Source organism: Trematomus bernacchii, unplaced genomic scaffold (genome assembly GCF_902827165.1).
Source record: "Trematomus bernacchii unplaced genomic scaffold, fTreBer1.1, whole genome shotgun sequence".
NCBI classification, from domain to species: domain Eukaryota; kingdom Metazoa; phylum Chordata; class Actinopteri; order Perciformes; family Nototheniidae; genus Trematomus; species Trematomus bernacchii.
The window spans coordinates 4,981,662-5,001,923 of record NW_022988098.1 but is presented as its reverse complement, the minus strand read 5'-3'; the positions used below and the strand labels follow the sequence as shown (position 1 = coordinate 5,001,923).

General features: G+C 42.3%; 1 protein-coding gene across 9 annotated transcripts in view; it reads left to right on the top strand.

Annotated features, from left to right (window-relative positions):
• Positions 1-20,262, top strand: part of foxp1b (forkhead box P1b) — a 194,721-nt gene that overhangs the window by 147,381 nt on the left and 27,078 nt on the right. For 7 of the 9 annotated variants that reach the window (XM_034121645.1, XM_034121642.1, XM_034121644.1 and 4 more), the window contains 4 exons: positions 3,135-3,272; positions 3,484-3,600; positions 8,080-8,230; positions 15,479-15,674. In XM_034121645.1, coding sequence (XP_033977536.1) covers positions 3,135-3,272; positions 3,484-3,600; positions 8,080-8,230; positions 15,479-15,674 — 602 coding nt within the window. The remainder of the gene's footprint in view (positions 1-3,134; positions 3,273-3,483; positions 3,601-8,079; positions 8,231-15,478; positions 15,675-20,262) is intronic. The other 2 variants (XM_034121647.1, XM_034121650.1) reach the window with 1 other exon arrangement.

Sequence of the window (20,262 nt, the reverse complement as noted above, 5' to 3'; positions counted from 1 at the left end):
GGCATCCTCAGAATGTCCTCTTTTGCACACCCTCATTTCTGCAGAGTAGATTAGAGCCGGGCTCGCTGGATCCCTCCAGTTATTAGCCCAGTACCACTCTCTCTTTTTTTTTATACTATCTTTAGATGGTGATATATGTTTTTTCGTGGATCATCTGGAGTCATGATGTTATCCGGGAGATAACGGAGGGAGTGCACCATATGGGAGTGCTCTAAATGGCGACTGGCGTCCTGTGTTTGCGTTAAATGGGCATGATACAGCGGCCAGGGCAATATTTCTCTCTTAAAGTACCCCCCCAATACACCCTCCTACCGCCTTTCCTCTCAATAGGATCCAGTCTTAGGCAGATTTTCACTCCTTCAGCACAGGATTAAATGGTAGTAGTTACATTGATCAATAGGTTAAGAAGCATACAATCCCTCTTGCTGCTAATGACCTCAGTAGTAATGGGTAATAAAATGGGGGTGTGTAATAGCCTCTTGCACAGAGGAGGCTGCTCCGGCTGTAGTTACAGCAGCCAGACGCTCCTCACAAGGCGGAGTGTGAAACCATGATGAGATCTAGGTGTAAAGAATTAAGACGGTTAAATTGAAGGAAATCCCGGTGTAATTTGTAATGAAATTGGCAGCTATCGAGAGCCGGGGTGTGTAAAACCTCACACTCTATATAATATGGCTTGACAAAATGATTATACATTTGAAAATAAGACCGCTTTAAACACGGTAGTCAAAAAAATAGAGCATGAAGTAGATTTTGAACACACATTATTATTTATCCTCAGTGTGCGTGGGGGGTAAATGTCATGTTTAGACGGGAACTATATATCACGTCACGTATGGCGCTTGCGTGTCAGAAAGACGTGGGTTGACCTTCAAAATAGTTCATCAAAATTAGAAGGGAAAGAAAGGACTTCAGTGGATAATGACTGTGAAATTAGGAGAATGGGAGGCCGGGGCTATGCAAATGACAGGACAAGTCATGTGCAAAAGTCAAGATGAAGTGCATATTAAGACATAATACAGGGGGGAATTAATATTGCATTTTTCTGCTCCTCGCGTCTGCTTCTGGAGATGTGAAGTGTGTGTTAGTCCTCCTGGGTGGGGCTGGTTCTCCGTCACTCTCCTGGGGGCTGGAGGCGGCACAGTGTGGCGTTGAGTTAACGGAGAGCATCAAAGCCGCTCCTTTCCTATTTGACATCCCTTGCCCTTTCCTCCACATTTGCTCTGCATGTACCGTTCATTATGACTTTGTTTTTGTTTAACAATAATGATGCAGAGAGAAAAAAAAGCCATGTTACCATACGAGATTTTAAGCAACATTCAAAAAATGCATACAAAATTCAAAAGGGGTGTCATTAGCTATAAGGCGGAGCCACAATTTGGGTAACCTTGGTGGAGGCGGACTGTCACTGTGCACTCGATCAATCTGAGATACAAAGCATGTTTTATATTCACATATGAACAGTGGGGGGAGAAGAGTCCTGCATTTCAAATCGTACTTAAGTAGAATTACTAACGTACAGGCATCAAATATACTTATATTCCAAAAGTAAAAGCACTCGTCCCATTTCACAATCTTATATATTAAATGACTGGATTATGATAATTTATGCAATAATATGTCCATCACAGCTGGTAAAAATAGAGCTAATTTGAATCATTTTACATTCTGCTGCTGGATATCTTAACCTGTAATTATATACCATAGTTGATTCATTAATTGATTTATATTTTGTGTTAGCTAATAATCTGAATCTGTAAAGTAAAGCTGTGGTTAAGCCCACTCAGTATAGAGATCAAGGAGATATTTTAATTTAAGCAGACTAAAGAATACATTGCATAGCCAATTTATTGTGGATACAAATATTGCCACCAACCAATAACAGGTGGCACACCACCACATGAAATGAGACAAAATAAACTATGGAATATTAAATATGTGCTGCATCTCATGTGTGTCTTTTTGGTTCTTGGGATGGTAATGGACAGGCAATATAGTTTATATATTGACTTCCAAAAGATGTAGTAAAGTATAAATATTAAGTAATAACATATTTAAATTAAAGTAAACTTCAAAATTGTACTTGAGAACAAAACTTGCCTGCATCCTAACATACCCAATCACCACAACATGTTAACAACCCAACACCATCACACACGTCTCAGTTGCTGTTTGTCATCCGAATGTGAAGGAAAGGAGCTTTTAATGGTATCGCACATCATGGCGCTGAGTGGCAGACACACTCGGTGTCCCGTCCGCCGCCGGAGCAATTAAGGCGCCCTGACAACTGTGGGCGCTCTCTCAGTGTCACAACAAATCACTTGTTTTGAGGAGTCATGCACTCACACCTTTCTGCTGGGAGTTAGTTAGAAGCTTGCGTGTGTGTGTGTGTGTGTGTGTGTGTGTGTGTGTTCTTCAGCGTGGCTCCTCCTCCTCCAGGCACCGTGCATCCACCCCATAATAGATCTCTGCTGACAGTGTCTCTAATGAAATGCTCTCACATGACACATTGAGCCATCCACAGCAGTTTTTGAGGCCATCTTTTCATGTCCTCAGGTATGGCATATTTGCCATGTTGTATACACGCTGGATCTGAGATGCAGATGCGGATCATATTGAGAGATTGTGTGTGCGAGTGTGAGAGGAGAAGGTTGGAGGATGAAGAGGTTGGAGGAAGATGTCTCGTGTCCTTTTAGCTCGCCTCAGTCTGGTGTGGTGTCAGAACAGTTAGAGGGGTGTGTATTTGTTGGAGGGTGTGTGCAGCTTGTAACACATCAAGATGACACTCAAGATGAAGTCTAACAGTCCAGTATTTACCAAGAGGCTTTCTTTATATCATTTCTTTATGTATAATTCAACTTTTTGGACAATAAATTAATCGTTAAAGTAGGTTTCTATGCAGAACATCCTCTAATATGGACATATTCAGATTTGTTTGTTACTTTAAACGAAATATCTCTGGGTCTGACAAGACAAAATATTAACCTTAAACTGGAATGGACATTTTTCTAAAATGTTTCCTGCCACTTATAGACAATACATGTAGCAAAATGAATCGCTTAATCCAAGTACTGCATTAAATCGGTAATGTATTAGTGGATTCTTACATCTATTTGCTTGTTTGTGTGTTGCAGGTTCCAGTTTCAGTGGCTATGATGACACCCCAGGTAATAACTCCTCAGCAGATGCAGCAGATCCTTCAGCAGCAGGTCCTGAGCCCTCAGCAGCTCCAGGTTCTCCTCCAGCAGCAGCAGGCCCTCATGTTACAGCAGGTAATGTGCATCTGACATTACCCTCATTCGTCTGTAAATCTTCTTTATGTAAAGACAGCAAAGATAAATTCACTTTAAGCTGCCTTACTTTTCATTTTTTTTCCCTCGTTCAACATTCCTCAAAGTATTGAAAATTCTCCCAAAACCCACCGCTGAGTTTATACGACTGACAGGCTTTCACTCACGTGTCGCCTTCTGTCTTTTCTTGCAGCAGCAACTCCAAGAGTTCTACAAGAAGCAGCAGGAACAGCTCCACCTCCAGCTCTTACAGCAGCAGCAGCAGCAGCAGCAGCAGCAGCAGCATGCGGGCAGCAAGCAGAATAAAGAGGTAGGCTGACATCACTCCGAGCGCCTGCCATTACCAAACCGTTGGCCAGACAGAGTATGGAAGGCATGTGTGCTCCCTCCCTCAACCCCATCTGCTTCCAGACTGTGGTTAAAGCACCGAGGAGGGGTGGGGGGGGGGATCAAGTGCACTCATGCTTCTGATTAGCATGTCAGACATGCTGCATAAATGGCAACAACTGACTGATACTGTGCTAAGAATACTCTTTTTTTTTTCCACAACCACATTATATGTTTAAAAAATCCCTGTCTGACATGTTTCTGATTAGCATGATTAGCTAATTAGCATGTCAGTAATGCAGGATGATTGGCATTAACTGAATGATAATCTGCTCAGTATAGCCTACGTTATTTTTCTGAAAGCACATAAAATGTATAGTCTTTTTTTTTTCAAACATGTGTGACATGCTTCTGATTAACATGATCGGCTAATTAGCATGTCAGAAATGCTAGACTGATTGCATCAACTGACTGATACTGTGCTAAGAATGCTCTTTTTTTCTGGAACCAGACTATATGCATAGTATCTGACATGCTTCTGATAAGCATCATAAGAATACTCTTTTTTTAAAACCATATAAAATGTAGCTTTTAAGCGTTATGTCTGTCATGCTTGTGATTAGCATGATTAGCAAATTAAGCCGATTAGCATGTCAGGTATGTGGGATAAATGACAACAGCTGATTGATACAGTGCAACAACACTTTATTTTCTCTGCAACCACATTAAATGTGTAGTATTTATTTTTAAATGTAGGGCCTATGTCTAACATACCTCTGATTAGAACGATTAGCTAATTAGCATTTCAGACATGCTACAAAGATGGAAAAACTGACTGATATTTCCCTTAGAATACTCTTTATTTTTTAAATCACATGAACTGTTTAGTGTTTTGCTTCTGATTAGCATGATTAGCATGATTAGCATGCATAGTCCTGAAGTATTGTCAATTGACACCAATACACCAGCACTTACAATGGTATGGCTTTTTGAAGCGTGCCGGTTTGTATCGTTATGGTTATCGTCACTTTGGATAAAAGTGTCATCTCAATGTAATGTAATGTAGAGACTGAGCCTTGTGAATTGTTATATTTAAAGTAAACAAGTGTCCTGTGCAACAAATAGATGACCGCTGCTGCGAGCCTCGTGTAATGAAAGGCAGGAACAGGGAGCATATCAATCTGGGAGGCTTTTCTCGGTAATTAACATGGAAATAGCAGAGGAAGAGAAGGCATGTAATTGTGAGATATCAGTGCGGAGAGCGCTCCCAGCTTTGTTGCCTACATGTGTATTTTTTCTCTCTCCATCTTTCTTGCTCTCTCCTTGGCGCCCTTCAGAACGGGCAGTGCTCGCTTATAGGCAGCGGCTTAATGCGTGTTAATGACCGGAGGACACGAGCATCACTGTGGACAAAGCAAATTATTATTGCGCGGTCAGAAGAAGTTCAAAGACGAATCTGGGAATTTCTGCTCCTGTCCCCGTTGAGCTCCGTGTTCAGAGAGTGGAGGAAGCAGGAGAAAATTAAGCCCGATGTTAGACTCACACACATGCTCACACTTACACACTTACACACACACACGTCCGCGTCCTGTCGAAGCTCCCAACTTCAAAGTCGTAGCTCCCTAATTAATGAACTGCGGGCTTCAGTTTGGACAAGTTGTGGCGTGATGCTCCCATAAATCAACATGACAGCGGAGCTCCTCGGCCTCAGATAGGGCCTGTCACCAAGTCGCATCTGATGTAAACACGAGAGGAGAAAAGGGGGAGAAAAGAGAGGGAGGAGGGGAAGGGGCAAGGAGGTGCAATTGATCAGTTGAATGGAGCATGAGAATAAAAGAAAAAACAACTTTTGAAGCATATTATGTATGATCACAGGAAATGGATGCAGCCTCGAGAGGCTCTCCCCCTCCGCCCGTGTTTTCTTTCTCTCCCCATCACCATCGCTCTCGCCTTTTTCTTTTTTTTCTTCTAGTCGCAGCCATCAAAAGACAGAATAAGAATTATGCAGTGACTCCCCTGTGGCTGCCAGACAATAACCCCCTGTTGTTGCTTTGTGCCTCTTTTATTTTAAAGACATCAAAATTTAGTTTCTCAAAGATCTTTAACTTTATATTTGAAGCTTGACAATAAAGGGCTGCCAGTGTCACTCTTTATCATTTGTCAGGGACTGTATTTTTCTCTCCCTCATGCCACTTCTTGTTAACCTCTTATTTGGTCTATTGGGTCTCTGGCTTTTTTAATGTGTCTGCATGCTGGGAGCGCACAGGAGCTCCTGTCAGCTGATGGGACCAGAAGAGAAAATAAGAAAAAGACATGTGAAGGGGGAGAGAGTTAAATTAATTTGCAATACTCGATTTTTCCTTTCTTCTCTTTTTTTCTCTCCCTCCTCTTCAGAAAAGCCACCCTCTATTTATTTAGCGTTTTGATGAAAGACATTGTTCCTTGTGAACTCCCACCCCCGTAGCACTATTATCTTTCTGTCAGGGTGGAACAGAAAAGCACTGAAGACATGAGAAACTTTCCTCACACTGAAGGAAACGGGGGGGAAAAACACCTTTTCATAAGATCAGAGCAGATCACCTGCATATCAAACTCTTTCCTCTCACGTCCCCCTTCCCTCATTTTGGGTTACATCACACATAATCCTGTGAATGAATGAGGCGACTCCTCAATTATGATTCTCTTCCAACACTGTCAGAGCGTCTTCCCTCCCTGATTGATCCAATGAGACGACCCCACTCGCCGTAATAGACCACTGCTGCCCAGAGCTTTATTTTTAGAGAGTGTGTGTGGGGGGGGGGGGGTGAGGAAGGGAGAGGAAGGCCGATAGACCCTTATGACAAGCCGTTTGTTTTTGATCTGGCTGTTTCAGGGGTTTTCAGAGAGCGGAGAGTGACCTGCCAGCCATGCTGCACCGAGACCTTTTTTGTGTGCACTTGATTGTGAGAAGTAAACAAAGTGGTGTATCCTGTGTTTGGAAACAGGGCGCGGTGCACAGCTTGGCAGACCCTGCAGTGCTTTTAGTGCCCCCCCCCCCCCCCCCCCCCCAGCCACCACCCCGGCCGCTTGACTTATGGCCTTGTGTACTCATAAACAGGCCGGGTATCCTGTTGAGTCTCAATGCGCATTGTATCTGTTGTACAATACAAAAGGTTATCTGACAGAGCTACGGTAATGATTAACAGTTTGTTGGTTGTTTGGGCTTAATCGACTAAGATTATTTCAGTCTGTCATTTTTTTTATATTTGTATATGCCAAAAGACTTAGTTCCAAGAATGTTATGAGCACAAGGAATACAGTTGGAGCTTCTGCGTGATTGTTTTGAGGGAAAGAACATGTTATGACTTTGTCAACTATAGGTACATTTGAGAGAATCTAATTTCACTATATTTTTTACCATTTTGATATTTAGGAATATTGTAGGGCAGATCCTTGGTGCTTTAACCTTATATTTACACAATGAGTATTGGTCAAATAAGCTACAGCAATGTGAAACTAATGACTAAATGGGAAAATAAGAGCTCACACAGACTAGTTAGTTCACTTTGCCTTTTTCAGATATCTGAGATCTAAGACTATATTTAGTCAAGTCATATTTATATACGTGAATATATTGCCCAGCCCAAAATGTGGATTAGTCTAATGTCTATTGTGAAGAACAACCCTATTTTGGGGACATTTTGCTGAGTTGACTGAGGATTTGTTGAGAGCATGGGACTAACAGAAAGGGTTCAAAGTAATCCCCCTCCTCTGTTATCTAAAGAACATCTCTCATTTGTTTTGACTCAAAGGGGATTGGAAATATTTGATAATTTTCTTCTATTTATTATTCTGACTTCTCCGCTCTCACATCACCTCTCAAAGTTCACACATTTCACTAACCAGCGCCAAAAATGTTCTCCTCCTGACCCTAAAGACACACCAGCCTTTAATGGAGAAAAGCTTTGAGGAAACAACACAACAGCTATCTTTTGCTAGTTCACAGTGTAGAGCTTGTTGGGGGAAAGCGTGTCCCTGAACGCAGCACGGTGCCGGGGAGAGTTGCTCCGGTGGTTATTAAGCACTCTGGTTTAGTCACACGTTGTTTGCTGAATTATGAATGGCTGTAATTAAATTCCTGTGGCTCTTATTATGAATGATTAACTATGTTGTTTCATTGTTTGTCATTTGCCTCGCGACTCCTCGTTAATTAAGAGAGACAGAGAGATGTACGCCGCACCTGTCTTCACACACTAAAGGCAGAAAATTATGAAAATCACGCTCGGCTATTGTGCACGAGAATCGATGAATGTGTTTTCTTATGAATGAACGTGTTGTTCTGAAGTGTTTTACTACCTGTGAACTTCCTGGCCCCCGGATCTAAAGATGTTCTTCATGAAGAGCGTACAGGAATGTTTGCACTGGCTTTTATGCTTCTGTATTTCTGTGTGCTGATGGTGTGTGTGTGTGTGTGTGCCCACAGCAGCAGGTGTCCGCCCAGCAGCTGGCCTTCCAGCAGCAGCTCCTGCAGGTCCAGCAGGTCCAGCAGCAGCACCTGCTCAACCTCCAGAGGCAGGGGCTGCTCACCATCCAGCCCGGGCAGACCGGCCTGCCGCTGCACTCCCTCACTCAGGGTCAGTACCTGCTCCCACCACAGCACTGTGTACAACTACAACCCTACTGCACTCTGTCAAATATCAACAATACACCGGGGACAATGAAACACCGCTTTTTAACTCCAACATATTCAAAGAACGTGTTAGAATGTGTCTTCAGATGTCAAATAAGATGTACTCCAAGTATGACAAAAATATATGGTTATCATTTATCTGTTTATTGATACCACAGCATTGCATATAACTACAACCTTACTGCACTCTGTCGAATATCCTGTCAACATAACACTAAAACACAACTATGTCCCGGGATTCAAGGCTTTTATTGTCATGTGTACATAGCAACAGTGTAGATATGTCAATGAAAATCTTAGTCCCAGGCTCCTCCAGCAGTGCAACACAATAACATAGTGCAAGTAAATACAAATGAAATAGAATAGAAATAGTGCCAGGAGAGTCTATATACAAGTAATTGGAATATTAGATAATTAATGTGTAAGTTGCAACCAGATGAATGTTATGGAGGTTTTTCAAAGGTTCAGGTGTTTAACAGTCTTATGGCCTGTGGAATGAACTGGATAATGAAACGCCTCTTTTTAACGCCAACATATTCAAAGAATGTGTTAGAATGAGTCTGCAGATGTACAATTAAGATTGACTCTGACAAAAGTATATTATGGTTATCATGTATCTGTTTATTAATACCACAGCACTGCATATAACTAGAAGCCTCCTGTCAGACATCCTGTACATAATTAGTCAACGGCTCAACGCTGTACAAACAAAACTCTGTCTGGGTAAAATATGACACCGGATTGAACAGTGTCAAAAAGTGCCAACGTGGATGATCCTGGTCTTTAAAATGAAATGCCATTATGTGTCCATTGGAACGTAGTAAATGCTAAACTATAGTGCCAGAGTCTAACAATTAGAGAAAGAATATTAAGTGAGTCATAACCACAAGAAGAAATATCATAAATGTGTCATTTTACAAAACGGTAGTTCAAATTGATATACCTACAAATCTAGTATGATTTAAAGGATTTAGACATAGCTTTGGTTAGTGGAAGAAGAAAAAAAAAGATATATATATATGAATCTAGAGAAAGGTGTTAAATAGAGAGTGCAGACTGGAACAAACTATTAATTATAAGCGTTAAAATACTCAAATTATGGTACAATATGGCAAAATGTCCAAATGATCGTACCAATACGATAAGGATCGTACGTTGTGCGACGCCGCTGAACAAACCTTGTGAAGTTTTTTTTATAATAAGAATAATAATTCTTATTCTTATTATAATAATTTATAACAAAATAATTTAAATGTTTAGTTAGATAAGGTAGAAATTGCAGAAACTGCTAATGTATTTCTTCAAATGTTTTGAGTGTTTTATATGCTACTGTTATTGCTCTGCAGCAAAACCTGTTCATATTTGCTTAGTCAAAGTGAACAACGTACCACTTTAGTCTGAAACCAAATACTGTGTGTGGTTTTACTGGCTCAGGACACACCTACCATAAATCCTAACTAAACACTTACTTATTAAAAAATGTATAATCCCTCCGGGTTCTCTGTTTACCGCAGGTTCATTGTGGTGTGCCACACTTTATCTTAGATCAGTGAATTCAATCAATTTGTTATTGGAAGGAATAAATATTACAAATTATTTTTGATGATTTATTAATTGCTTTAATGCTTAAAAAAAAGCAGTTTTCAGCGACTAATATATGGAGTTCTTCTACCTTTTCTGTTTTATATCATAATTAATTGAAAATCTTTAGGTTTTTGAGCGACAAAACAAGATATTTAAAAACATCACCTCTGAATTTTAGAAACCGAGATGAACATTTAACCTGTTTTATAAAATAATTGTCATTTTAATGGAAAATCTCTTAGTTTTTTCCCTATTTTTTACTGTAATCAGAATCAGAATAACTTTATTTGTCCCACAGAGGGGAATTTTTTGTATCATCCTGGACTATAGAAGTATTAAAACGCCAGTGTTCAGAGTGTCCATGCTCTGCCCTTGAACCCTCTGCCCTGTGAGTGGCATCCTGCTGGCAGTCTCCTTCAGCCTTAGGAAGACTGGATCTATTGTTCCTAAACTGCCCGTGAACTTGTCATTGTGAAAGCGCCTGTTACTCGATAGGGAGTCAATATTTGTTGTTTGGCCAGGAAGTTTATTTCTTTATTCATCCTTTTAATATTTTGTTAAGGAGTGGTCCCCTCGTGACAAAGACGCCGTCATAAAGGTTTCAGAACATGACATTGACTATTCATTCCCAGCTAAGGCAAACAGTTTTGAAATAACAAGATAAGAGCGATAAAAAACGGTGAGGGTTGGGGAGTGGGGGGGTGGTTAGGTAATAGGCAAACACAAACAGGGTTTGTACAGTGGTGTTATTGTTTGGATTGGGTATGGAATCACTCATCCACCCGCAAACGATCGCCATGGGCACAGGCGTGGAGCGCCGCGTTGTGAGTGTGTCAGATGTCTGGCAAACACACAAACACCCCTTGAGTAAAGCATTTTGTGGTGATATTGCTATTGTATAACTGTATTGCTGATGGATTTCACAACAGTCTAAGAACATCCTGTTTACACTGTGTCAACACCAAATACCTGTGACATCTCACTTTATCAAAAGACTTAGTGTCTTTAACTCAAATCTCTTTTCACTTTTTAGTTTTTTTTACAATGTAGACACCCCTAACTGGGATTTTGTTGGTTAACAAGCTGGCCGGCTCTGTTGTGATTGGTCAACCGCTTAGAGATGTCCCGCCCGTTAGTCTATCACGTACAATGTGTTGGAGCGCTAGCCAATAGAAGCACAAGGGTTGCTTAGTGATGTCACTATGTTCTGGAAGTAAACAAAGGAGTCCAATGGAGGCGTTTTAGACAGGGTGTTTTGGGGAGATAAACTTTGGGATTTTAGCCTTCGCAGACCATTTACATGCACACAAATCTATAGAACTCTCTACAGGAAAGGGAAACCCCCAAAAAGCATAATAATGCTTATGCTTAATATTTTAATTTTTGTATTAGCTTATTATCTGAATCTAAAAAGTAACTAGTGATTAAAGTCTCATAAAGATGCAGTAAATGGTATTAAGTAGCATAGACTGAAAAGACTGGTAATAACTGGTTATGAGGAATGTTTCCCCATTCAGCCAACGATTTGAAGTGAGTTGTATGCAAATTTCTCTAAGGTCTGGAATGTACAGTCAGTGTTGCCCTTTTCTCACAACCGGTTGAACCTGGTTAGTTTGCGTATCCGTCGACGGTAAACTCCGTGCCTCCGACAGCTGTTGCAACACTCGGGCTTCTTGTGCTCCAGGCCCCCTCGGTTTGTCTTCCTATCCTACACATTTTCTGCTTGACTGTTTGAAGTTATTGATGACCTTTCTGTTTTCCACATCACTAAACTCTTTCATGCATCAGCTGGCCAGGGCCTGTGGTGCCCAGATCTAATCTGCAATACTCAGCTAGCAGTTAGCACGGCGTCGGAAGTGATGAGTTGATCTGCTCCGTTTGGGTCCCGCTGATTATGGATTCAAACTTGCAGGGGGAGGGGTGGAGGGGGCAGTAAATTGGCATGACTTTTTAACTGATTATTTCCTTCGTTACAAAGTGTAGATATCCATACGATTGATTTAGGAAGCCAGTGTATTATTTTCCAATGTGCAGAGACAAAAAAGGAACAAAGGGTTTTCAGATAACAGGTCACTGTAACAGAGTAATTCAATACATGCAGGTGTGCAATCTGCAGTTGTGTTTCATATGCTACCAAGCTCATTTTTTCATCAGTCTCCTGCTGAGTAGCATCATCGACTGAGACAGATTACTGTAATTTTTTCCCTGCCAAAACGACGGACTGAAGGAATGCATTTGAATCAGCCGTTCAAACATTTGATAGCACTAATTAAGTACAAACCTCGCAGATAGCGGTTTTGAGTGAAAAACAATTGCTCACATTATCTGGAGTGTAATTTGTTTCTGTTGTCGTAAATTCTTCTGACGTTAATGTTCAAAGTGTTGGAAGCGGCCAGACGCTATCTGTTATAAATTACCACGACGTGTTTGGGGAGGATATAACTCTCATAAATATAAAATTTGATCCACCCTACCCTCCCCCATCTCACAAAAAGCCTGTCCTCTTGACCTGATAAGTGAGTCAGTGGCTGCTCATGTTGCTCAGGTGTGTGTGTGTGTGTGTGTTTATGCTCACCCTGCGAGGTCGCTCTGCAAGAGAGTGAGTTCTTGAAGCTGCACAACATCATTTAAGCTGTCTGGGAGAGGCCAGTGGGACAGTGACAAGACAAATTTGTTGGTAATATGAAAGCAAAGAACGTGGCGAGCCATGAAGTGCTCACGGAGCGGCGGCACATCGGGGACAGCGGCGGGTAATGCGGCTGACCTGTCAGTGATTGATACGTCCAGCAGTGGGCTACTGGTAATAGTTCCTGCGGCATTAGGACAGGACATATTTCAGGCCTAAGGGGTGCATATCAGCAGGCCGGTGATTACGGAAACATAAACAGGGGTGCAGTAAAGGTCCCAGCCCGGCGGAACAATAAACTAATAGCGATGTCACTGTCCCCCCACGGCACCACGAGGAGTAACAGCTCGGTTTAAAGAGCCCGGAGCACTAGGGGCCATTTTTTATTTGGGGGGGATGATGGCCTGCAACTGATGTCATTATGAACCTTAAATCAACTTTCTGCTTGCTTGAACATGGTCACCTGGGTGCAGGGGGACAAGGACGGGAAAAGGTTGAAGAGCTCGGCCTGTCGGTGTGCCAGAGCTACCTGCCGAGGTGAAATTGAGTTGGGAGACCGGTGATCAATCAAGTGTCCCAACAACATACATTTTTTAAAGTGCCTGTCCGTGTTTCCCGGCCGTAATGAGCGGAACAGTTGTGTTGAAAAATGGAAAGGGGAAAGATAAACCAATCCGGCATTTAAAGGACGGACAAACCGGGGGACCCGAGGAAGAGGATTTCCAGATCAATGTCATTATGTGTCCCACAGTAATCAGATGGAGAGCATTTTGCCCCAAACACAAAATATAATACCCTCCGAGACGTTTCTGTAATGACATTTTATTGTCATTTATGTGAAATCATGAGCCATAGCTGTTGTTGGGTTTGAAGAGGTTAGGGTTAGGTAGGAGTAGGGAGAGGGACGAGCAATAAAACTGAGGACTAGATCCAGGAGGAGACAGCCTGGTCCCACTCCGTTACCTCTCTCATCAGACCGCTCTATCCGCTGCGGTTTCATCTGAGTAAACAGTGGCGTCGGGGTCACCGGGACTGCTGGGTAATTGAGCCAGTGTGGGCCGCCCTGTCAAGCACATCGGCTAAAAATACATCGCCCACTGTCACCGGGCACCAAGTGGGGGGAAAATGATTGTTCCCACTGTCGGAGCACAGGACACTCGCATCAACGGTGACCTTCCACTTCAAGACCAGCCTTCATAGACACAGAAAAAAAACTTTTACTCCAAAGTTAAAGCGTCAAAACAACAATGGATCCTTTGAAAAATGCAATGGCAAATGAGCACTCGGTGGATTAGCATGCTGTAACACAGAGCGCAATATTAAGCATGTTTAGCCTGTCATGGACGTGCGCTTCGATTAGAGCACATCAAGGCGTTGAAGAGAATACGGGAGAATACAGGCAGGCAGAATGGAGCGGGCGTGTTGAGATATTCCAATGAGGAAAGACGCTCCTTGGAACGTGGAAAGGTTATTGATTTGTCCTGTAATCATTTCCTGCTCTTTGATATGCAAACGATCTAGTGTGAATTTACAGCAATCCTATCAGACTCATTTCACAGTTCTTAGCCCCTGCGTCTCTCCGGAGTCCTCCGCCTCATTAGGCCAATGTTCTCCATTACCAGCATAATTAAAATCTTTAGTAGCTTATCAAATTAAAAATATTTTTTCGCTGATCGTATTGAGATCTTCACCTCACAGTTATTTTCCACAACAGGAATAAATTAAGACTAAGCATTTCGCACACAATGTATGACAATCTGGTGCTTGAAAGGAGCACTTCTGGTATCTATAGAGCTGGTGATGAGAAACGGGGCAGAATGAAGGGAGGGGGGGGGCGGGGGGGGGGGGGGTATATAAACCCGAGAAGATAAGCATGTGCAAATCATCTTTCATTTGCCACTGCTCATTTTGAGAATGGATTTAATTAATTGTAATGTTAAACGAGCGGTCTTGCCCATTTGCTCTGTGGTTAAATTCACCGCATATCCGAGGGCTTCTTTCAGCATGCTTGAAACATGTGGTTTATTTAAACACAGATTCGAATACCCCAATACAAATCCACACACATTTACCCTCTTAGATCTTTTAGTGGGCTATTAAAATGTACCCAGATGTTTTGACTGAAAATACAAATAGCTACATAACCGCACCCATGAGGGTTAATCTTATTTTACATATCTCCTCCTTTATGTGGAATGAAAGCAGACTTGTGTAACAGACAGTAAAGATGGACACATATATAATATAACAAAGGCTCTCACAGAAATGAGGTTCACAAACAACAAGCATTATCCTTTATTTATCCCCATGGTGTCGGAGATTGCTGTCACTCACACGCAGAAAAAAAAAAAACACGCGCTCTGTAAATATTTTCAAGCCGACAGAAAGATGTCTTCCGTCTTCAAGGGATTTTTTTTTTTTCAAAGGGCTGTGTGAGCTGCAGTGTGCTTGACTTGTTAAATGAGGTTTAAGTCTTCTGTGTCAATTGGAGGCGGTGCAGAGCTTTAAGTATTTTGCACATTAATGCGCTTTTGAGAATATTACCCCAGGGTCCTGTTTCTCAAGCAGGCAGGGGTGGGATGTTTTCCGAGCGTTGCTATTGTAAACTTTTCTGTTGTGTATGTTCTGCGTATCTCTTGTTGTCGAGAGAAAATGACGGTGATTATTCAGATTTCATGCCTTGTCTGGGTGTTAATTATTTACTCTGAGCATGAAATCTGCGTGAATGCCAGGGATTTGTGTATACAAACACGCTCCAGATCACAGGGAGAAATGGGAGGGAGAGAAGGAGGTGGCGGAGAGAAAGAGAGAGGGGTGGTGGTGGTGGGGGGGGGAGGAGAGCTCTCAGTGCATTACCCTGTAGTGGAATATTTTCTAATTAATACTCGGCTTTGTTTACAGACGCTTTGATTTAATTAAGTGATGAAGAGGCGAGTTGGATTAGCTGTTAATTGATTTAATTATCCAATTTGTTTGTCTCAGGCATGATTCCAGCAGAGCTCCAGCAGCTGTGGAAGGAGGTTACAAACGCTCACGTGAAGGAGGAGCACAACAACAGCCACAACAACAACAACGGCCACCGGGGTCTCGACCTGTCCTCCCCGGCGCCGCCAAAGAACACCCACCTCAACCATCACGCCTCCTCCAACGGGCAGTACATGAGTCACAAGAGAGAAGCGTGAGTCTCAAAGTATTTGATATGTTTCTTGTTTTCTGTCTCATCTGTGGTTTTACAATGGGCTTTTGGTTAGAAGCCTGAAACTATGTTCATGTTTTGTTCCATGACAGAAACACGGTTAGGGTTAGGGTTAGGGTTAGGCAAACACCCCAATACTGAATATCAAAACAAAAAAAAAGTCATTAAAATGTTGTTATTTTGTCAAAATTGGCTTTGCTCCACAAATCTTAAACATGTGTTTGCACCAAAGCTTAATTCCTGCAGAATCCCTTGGAAAAATCCCAATGGCTTTTTCTCGAGGGAACCTGTTCAACACTAACTAACGGGTTGGCCTACAAGACTGTGACATTAACAATGAAGCTTGTGAAACAGTCCTTGATGTGCAATATATTCCCATTTAAAAATAGCTATATTTCTCTAGGCCTTGGCCAATGAACCCTGTTGGGTTTTCTCTTAATTCATGGTGTGTAAGTATCTTTTTCATTATGGCAAACACAGTCACTTTTCTATCAGCCTGGATACAGCAGGGGATATCTCCTACACTACACAGCTTTCATTGCCACCAACTGCACTGTAGCCATTTTGCATATGACACTCAAATCTTTGAATCCTTTGAATTATTTTTTGGATGCAAATGCAGCCGTACATTTTTACTTGTAAAGCATTAATATCACAAGTCTCTTCTCAGACAGGAAAACCTGTTCCTTGTGAACTTGTTGACATGCAGTATCAACACGATCGTCACCTGTCACACCAGGAACAACAAAGAATGCTAGAAAAACAAACACTGGGTGTATCATATCTTTTCAAAACCAGGATGAATCATGAGCAAAAATGTTTGCGCTCTGGGCTGTGTGTCGGCGTCTTTAAGGAAGGAATTAATTTTGCATTTTACACATTTGCTTGTTTTCTTGCACCAACGCCTGATCTTTGAACTGCTAGTGAGGAGCCTCCAGGCGCCGTGAGCTCACTGCATAACATCTGACTTGTGTTTCAGTGATCAAAAAAAACCTACGCGTCATTATGAAAGCAATGCCGATGAAAACATGTTTAGTGCAGTAAAGCGGCATGCCTTTGGAGGTGAAGAGGGGCTGTTGGTGAAGGGGGGGGGGGGGGGGGGGCGGGGGTTGTAGAGAGGATCTGAGTGACTTGGAGAGGAAATGCTATGATTCACTGATGGAGAGATACAAAGCGGAAAGCAGCTATTTCATTTCAAGCGGTGATATCAGTTTAACACCAATTCATAATACCTGTAATGACTTATCCTCTTTAATATTTCAAAGTTATCTTCAAGCACAGACACTGGAGAAAAATAAAATATAAAATGGGCTCCCACAGTTTGACAGTATCCACAGGCTTCCAGCTCTTCATCCACACGGTGGCTGAATGTCTGGGTTTTTTTGGTGTAGTTGAAGACAAATCGCAGGGGAGGATATTGATTCGCTCACTCCATCACACATTGTTGCAAACAAGGTGAGCATCGATGGCAGGGGAAAGTCGAGAGGCTGAGGGCTCCATGAAACATCGGAGAAGACATAACGCAAGAGCCGGCAGCCCCCCTCTGCCTGGCGCTGACTGTCAGAGATTAAAGAAGATGTCAACAGCAGTTTAACACGAGCTTAAGAGAAGAAAGTACTCTGAATATTCTCGCAGTATCTTAGATCTGTTAGAAAACCAAGCAGGTGACTCTCATCCAGCGCATCTGCTCGAGGAATTTACGGATTACCTACCCAGCCTCCCAATGTGCAATTTTCTAAAGGAAAGAAGACGAAGTGAACACAAAACATTGCTTATTAAATAAATGCTAATTTAGATCCACACACGACCAATAATCCTCTCTCTCACAACTATGAGGAGCATTGTTCCCCCTGCCCGCCTTTTGATGATGCAAACTCAATTCTAATCAGACTCCATGAGAAAAAAAAAAAAAAATTAAATATTATTAAGTGTGGTTATTCTAAGCAAGGCTCTGAGAAAACGTCTGTGTTATAATCCAGGGATTTGAATAATCAGGTTGAAGATAATGGGCTGGGCCGGCCCGGGCGTAAATAGAGAGCATCCACTCATCCTCCCAGCGCTGAACTTAATGAACTTTTAATTGATGTGGTTTTGCAAGTCCTTTTGTCATGCAACAGAAACAAGCCTCTCTGCTGATGGGCCTGTTTTCCCGACTGGCTTCAGATTGGTTTACAGCAGGCCCTAAGTACCATGTAGTTAGTTTCATGTGTCATATAAAATCTGCCCAGGCACAACGACGCCTGCAACTAAAACCTTAAGTGCATCCACAGGAATCACTCACCGGCTTTGCACTTCCGTCTTAAGGAAGGAGGAGAAATTCAATCACTGCCGGGCTTGACACACCGAAGACGAGGCGAGCGTTCCTGCTGTTACTTGTCTCAAAAAAACACTCTGGCAAAGGCAGGCTGGGATTTCTTTCTGTTTGTCTGAACAACAACCATGATATGACCAGTGTCTGAGTCACTCAATCTGTCGGCCCGCGTCGCTTCTGCGATGCACAGAACAAGATATACCCCTGTGAGCCAGGTCATCTTTATTCAATGATTTGCTTATTTAAATGAAAATGTGGCTGATCTGTATCTGACACAAATTCCCAATACAGTGCCGCTTCAGCTTTGTGAAGGTGGCGGGTGGGGGTGCGTCGCCACAAAGCGCTTGGCCCACTTTGCTTCCCAACAACCATCAGTAACCACAGCTCGGGGACTGTAACACAGCAATCTGTTAAGGAGATAAATAATCAGATTTGGCACAGCACTCCCATCTCTCTTGCCTTTCATTTGTCTTACACCAGAAACACTGATAATTAAATCATTTAGGGTGAACCATGCCGTGTTACAGAGAAGACAGGAAGGGAAGGATCGGGCCTAGAGAGTTACAAAAGGAGGATTGAGGGGAAGGAAACAAGGGGCTCGAGACATTTTCTAATATGAACTCCTGACAATATTTGGAGAATCAGGTCCGCGCATTGTCTGGAGTTTCCCTCTTTGACAAGTGACCCAAAACAAGAGATTTTCTGTTTCAGAAGAGTTCTCACTTACCAGAAATACTCTGTTTTCGACAGTCTGTAGTTGGGTCATTAACAACAGAAGGTCCATACTTTTATTTAAAGTGGACCTATCATGCTATATTTGAATAATATAGTATAGGACCATACCTATATAAGGCATATTTATACTTTTTTTTTTTTCAAAATACCAAACAGATCATGCATTTTAGCCATGCCTCATTTCGCTCAATTTGAAAAATGTTAGCTCTGTTTTAGCAAGGGCTGATTCAGTGAGAACAGCACCACTTACAGGCCTGGCATATGTACTACAGCGTCTCCAGCGTTTTCGAACGGCAATGGCCGTGGCTGTCTCCTCCTCATTGGTGGAGTTGGCCCAATAGCCGTAGCGCCACTGTCCTGACGTCAGGACAGTGTTCAAATCTGGATCAGTTTTTATCAGATCCGTTGCAGCCCCTTTTTTAGAGATTTGGGTATGGAGGAAAATAGAGAGGGTTGTGTTTTCTGACACTTGGTGAGTTCCCTGGAACACCGGGGACACATATTCATGTATAAACGACGTACAAAAGTGCATTTTGCATGATAGGTCCCCTTTAATTAATTAATAATGATTTTGGCGTTAGCTCTTTTCCGACAGACATTCCAGAGACTCGTTCTCTTTCAAGCTAGACATCTTCGTTGGCGTCTTGGTGAAAAACACCCATCTTTTTTCCGCCTTCGATGCTTGTTTTTTTCCGGTTTCAATCCAGCTAATTGATCATGATTGGATCTAGTCATACATGCGCTAAAACGGTCATCAAACCACCTTTGTATGGGACCTGATGGTAAAATCTATTGTCTGATCCTAATGAATAGGACATTTGACCTCTCGAATGTATCTCCTCCTAATGTGTAGATAATTTAAGGGTTGTGTAAAAGGGGCTAAGTAGCAGAGTGAGAGTGTTGTGACTGGCTTCACATGGCCAGACTCTGACCTAGCATGGTGGACATCAATCTTCCTTTTCCTTGCTGATAGATTGAGTCCATCAGCACAGGACGATGCCATAGATCACGACTTGTTTATGGCCCAAAGCATCTCATCATCAGAAGAGGTGAACTAGAAATCCAGCTGTCGGAGTCGTTGGTGTCGACACATAAACACAGAGCATCACCTTTCTGTCCGGGTCTATGGGCACTTTAATGTTCCCTTTCCTCTAAAGGAAGCTGATGACACGGTTTTCACTCGTCGCTGTTACAAGATCATTAGGGTGTTCTACCCCCCTGGGCTGCCTGACAAAAATAACATCCTGACCGACCTGTCGTGGCATTCAAATGTAACGCAACGCAGGGAACTGCAGAGCGGTTTTTGTGGGGTTCTTTTCTCCCTTACATGTTCTCAAATGGGAGAAAACCCCATGAATCCTACACTCTTCTCCTATTACACTAATGTAGCTCATTTGGTGTAAATTCTGTAATTTACTACTGTTTAGCCATCCACCATTTAAAAGGGCTCTTCTGCCGCCAGCCCCTCGCAGCGCTTTGTGCTCACTGATTCCCAGCGCACTCCACATTTCAATTTCTTATTAA